General features: G+C 48.5%; 1 protein-coding gene across 1 annotated transcript; it reads left to right on the top strand.

Annotated features, from left to right (window-relative positions):
- The first annotated feature begins 1254 nt into the window (after nucleotides 1–1254).
- On the top strand, nucleotides 1255–4052 carry ADM (adrenomedullin). The gene is made up of 4 exons (XM_045012337.1): nucleotides 1255–1386; nucleotides 1941–2051; nucleotides 2305–2445; nucleotides 2925–4052. The coding sequence occupies exons 2-4, from the start codon at nucleotides 1954–1956 to the stop codon at nucleotides 3262–3264; spliced, it is 579 nt and encodes a 192-aa protein (XP_044868272.1). The 5' UTR covers nucleotides 1255–1386; nucleotides 1941–1953; the 3' UTR covers nucleotides 3265–4052.
- The last annotated feature ends 460 nt before the right edge of the window (nucleotides 4053–4512 follow it).

The following is a 4512-nucleotide window of genomic DNA, read 5'->3' as shown; positions in this document are numbered from 1 at the left end:
CACGCCAAAATTACCTAAAGAGACAGCATCACACACGTATACACACCTGATTTCCTAAATAATGTTTCTCTTCGCAGGATTGTGAATTAAATGTCTCGGGAGTCTGAATCCAGTTTTTAATCCTTCAATATTTCTCAACGGTAAAGGCAGCAAGAAACACCAGGGGATCGTCTGGAAAAATGTCAATGCGAGGCTAAAGAATCTGCATTTCAACAGCGGATAAGTCTGGTTCATTCTGGTACAGAATAAAAATGTTCTCTAGTAAAAAGAATCCGAGGGGAAGAGAAAGAAAAGAAACCCAAACGTCTGAAATGTTCATAGTAGAGATGTCACACTATTGTAGAACAAAGCTATATTTTATTGGCTATGGTGAATACTGACAAAGGCCCCGATCCGGCAAACACGCACGTGCTTAACTTTACTATCCTGACTAAAGTTAAGCATATGTTTAAGTGTTTGCAGGATCAGGGCTAAAACGGCCCATGACTTTTCCCCTTACATTTAAAAAAAAAGTCTATAGATTTTAGTATTTTAGATGACCGTGTCTCTAGTTCCATAGCAATACAATTTCCTTTGTTTGAATCTTTAAATGTTTGTTCTAAACTTAATATTTTAACAATATCTAAATGTCAGCATACATTAAAACGATCAACAACAGACAGAAATGCTCTAGGGTGTATAATAAATACCAACGCTGGATGATGTATTCATCTCCTGACTTACGTAACAGAGCCTGTTCTTCATTAAAATTATCCATTGCACTTCACATTTTCCAAACATAAACTTTAAAAAAGTTTTGACTTGCTGCACTTGCATGATCAGGTCTAGCTACAATACATCTATAAATGTCTATCGATAGTGTTTACATTCTATGAGGGATCTATATATTATATACTGTATCTATACTCCATAGACCAACAGGTATTGAGTGTTCCGAGTATAAAACAGACTCATCAATACAGCAGATATTGTAAGTTGTAATGAACGTTGCAGCATGCAATGACTAAGAACCAACACCTAAAAATTCCTTTGATAAATAGTACAACGCCAACAAGCTTGTACGGGATATTTTTTGCTAATTTCTTACTTTTTGCCCTAGTATTGGTTGCCCCCAATCCACGCTTATCGCAGCAGTATGATTAATACTAGACGTGCCTGGGGCAGGCGGGGGGTCGGGGGCAGAAAGTGTCAGACCAGTCATAGGAAGCTCCTCCCCCTCCCCAGCGGCGCTGCTCTATAAAAGTGTGAAGTGGAGCGCAAGATAGCCAGTGGTTACCTCAGTGACAGGGAGAAGGGTTTCTCGTGGCACAGCGACTCCGAGGGAAACTGCTACTTGGGATCGGTAATATACAAAGATTTTTCTCAGTGGATTATCATCATTATCAGGTACGGATCTTTTTAAAAGAGGAATTAGGCGGGGGTGGGGGCGAATAGTTACCAATCTGGTTTGTGTTTTTAAATGCATGAAGTTATGCTGCTGGGTTTGCACTGGCTCTTGGTATCAGTTGCAGCTTGCAATGTAAACCATAGTTTTCCATGCGAGTTAAGAAAGCTGAGCTGTCAAGGGTTAAAACCAAATGCAGTTACATATAGGCTGGTAAGGGAATTCGTTGCATGCTTTTAAAAACTGAGTAGCAAGCTTTTTCTAATCGCGTGAGTGAATGAAATCCTAATTTCACCCATTGCCACTGGGGTATTTTTGACAACAATTTTAGTCTTCAGCCATGTAAGCAAGTAAAATGTTTGACAAAAGCAAACTTTGGAGGGACTCTTATTTACTCTGCGATAATTTGCTAAGCCAATATTAGCGCTCAGTTTAGCACACACACCAAGTCCCCAGTGGCTGGGGACCATCCCGAGGCGTAGAGTTCACTGTAACCGAATACAACATCTATGTTAAATATACCCCGATGACATTTCTTCTCGTCTTCCTCCACCAGGATTTCAGCCAGAATGAAACTGGTTCACATAGCCCTCCTCTATCTCGGGTCCGTGACCTTCCTTGGGGTGCATGCTGCACGGCTAGACGTCGCTTCAGACTTCAAAAGAAAGTAAGTATCCAAATGTGCTTCACTGCCCAGGCTGAGGAATGGCTCTGAGACATGGCTAATAGTCCGAGCCGTCCGGGCGCGCTCCGTCCTAGGTCGGAAGGTGTAGGTGCTATTCCCAGAGGAGTTTACAACACCCCTTTAGGAAACCTGCGCTGGCAGAACCTCAACCTTTAGCCCCTTGCCTGTGCTTGGTCTGGCTCCTGCACTGTGGGCTCGCGCTAACAGCCCGTCCCCCCTTTGCTGCTCCTTTCAGATGGACCAAATGGGCACTGAACCGGGCCAAGCGCGACGCGATACCTCCCGGCACGTTCAGCGGGCAAGTGGCAGCTGCGGACGTGCAGCCTCTCATACGGTCACAGGACGTGAAGGAGGATCCCCGAGTCTCGCATCCCAGGTAACTTCGCGGTCACACACGTATTGCAGGCGGGCCCTTGCGCAAGCCGGTGGAAAGTTTTCAGTCTCCCTTGTTCGGGCTGGTTGAATCCTAGATGTCCCCAGCCGCGGGGAGGTCCCCTAGGGACCGTAAAACCTCTTGGGATCTGGCTCCGGCATCCCCCATTGTAGCTGGCGGGAGACTAGCACGTTTGCTGTGGAAAGCCAAATATAAATGGGAACCTGAGTCCCGGATACACAGAAATAGTATCAGCCACCAGACTGCGAGGTCACCTTCTCCTACAGCCAGCAAGCGTTGGGCTATGGCCTTTCCTCTGTACCCAGTGCAAACACTGCCCAGCCTCCCCTTTCCCTATACGCACTGCTAACCCCAGGCTTCCCCCAGCCCTGGAGCCCTCTTCCTCCTCCAGGAGGGTCCCCTTGCTCCGCAGCCCCACTGCTCCTCTCTCACGTCCTCTTCCTCTCCCCTGTGTCTTGCAGCAGCCCGGAGGATGCCCGCATCCGCGTGAAGCGCTACCGCCAGAACATGAACGGCTTCCCCCACTTCCAGGCCATGCGGCTGGGCTGCAGGTTCGGGACCTGCACGATCCAGCAGCTGGCCCACCAGATCTACCAGCTGACGGACAAGGACAAGGACGGCGCCGCCCCCGTGAACAAGATCAGCCCCCTGGGATACGGCCGCAGGCGGCGCTCGGTGTCAGCCCCTAGCCGGACGCAGTCTCCGTGGCTCGCCCTGCTCTCCAGCCGCCGGGACGGCACGAGCGCCGCAGCCCCAGGCCGGCTGCAGGCGCAGCCCCGCGCCCCCTCTCTCAGGACTTAAGAGCTGCAGCCAAGCACCGAGCTGGCGCCACCTCGGATGGTGGCTTTCCCCGGCGCTTCAGCATCAGGGAGCCCGTGGGGCAAGGCAGCCTCGGAGACAGAGCAGGGCGCGCACCCGCCCGACCTGGGACTGAACACACAGACTTGGGGCTACAGCAGCTGCCGGGTCCCGGAGGCGCTCAGCACCAGCCGGGCCGGGCCCGCCAGCGGCGCAGCGCCCCTAGGAAGGGTCTGGAGCGCGCAGGGGAGAGCTCACAGCTGGCTCTCTTCTCTCTGGTGCCACATCACACGGGGCTGCAAAGCGAAGTCGTGTGAACCCTGGATCTCGGACATACGGGGACTTATTCTCCCTGCCTGGCCACTGGGCTGAGGGAAGCACCCTCTGCATTGTCTGCACCCGGCAGGGAATCGGACACTCACTAGTCCCTGCGGGGACTGCCTTATACTTGAATGTAATAGAGAGAGGAAAAGTGCAATTGTACGTGGTTTAATTAAAAGTGCTGTGTGTGTGTATAATAAGATAAATATCAATATTTAAGATGTTACTGTTTCCCGTCCTTTTTGCATCTGAAAAGAGTTATTTTTATACGTTATCTATTTTTGCATAAGGGCATTTTAAAAAGCATTGTAGTCCCTCTATTTTTCATAGCGTGAACGTAAAATCTTGGTGTTTAACTTTCTTTGAGTCTTTTATCTTGCATTCTGGACTGGTGACAGATGTAGAGAATGTATCCGCTATTCTCCATGGGTAACGTGTGAAATAAAATAAACACTATTACATAAAACAGTGCTGTTATGGTGTCTCTGGAGAGGGTAGACAAGATCAAAATTAGTCATTTCTGACCCTGTTCTCTCCGATAGTAACTAATACTTAACACGGCACTACGCCAGTGCAATAACAGGGCTATCAAGCCATTAATCACAGGCAATTTGTTAGCAGCCAAAGCAGCGACGAAAAGCCTCTAGCAAGTAAACACAATAAAAGCATAACCTGCACTTTAAAATCTGGAGCAGGGCTATTCAGAAAGCTCCAAGGCCTTTCCTAAGCACATGATTCAACCCGGGGTGAAATGTCTCACAGGCGGGATTGATCGTGCAAATTTATTTTTTGCCATAATTAATCATAGAAACAACCGCAAAGTCCCAACATTGCACAACAAAGTAATAGATTTATTGAGGGAGCCTGTTCCAAAAAATGGTCATGGCAGTTTACAAGGTTACTTATGGTGAAGGATTTCCTGGGCCACAG

The sequence above is a fragment of the Mauremys mutica genome, chromosome 4 (genome assembly GCF_020497125.1).
Source record: "Mauremys mutica isolate MM-2020 ecotype Southern chromosome 4, ASM2049712v1, whole genome shotgun sequence".
In the NCBI taxonomy this organism is placed as follows: Eukaryota; Metazoa; Chordata; order Testudines; family Geoemydidae; genus Mauremys; species Mauremys mutica.
This window is presented reverse-complemented; position numbering and strand designations above follow the sequence as displayed.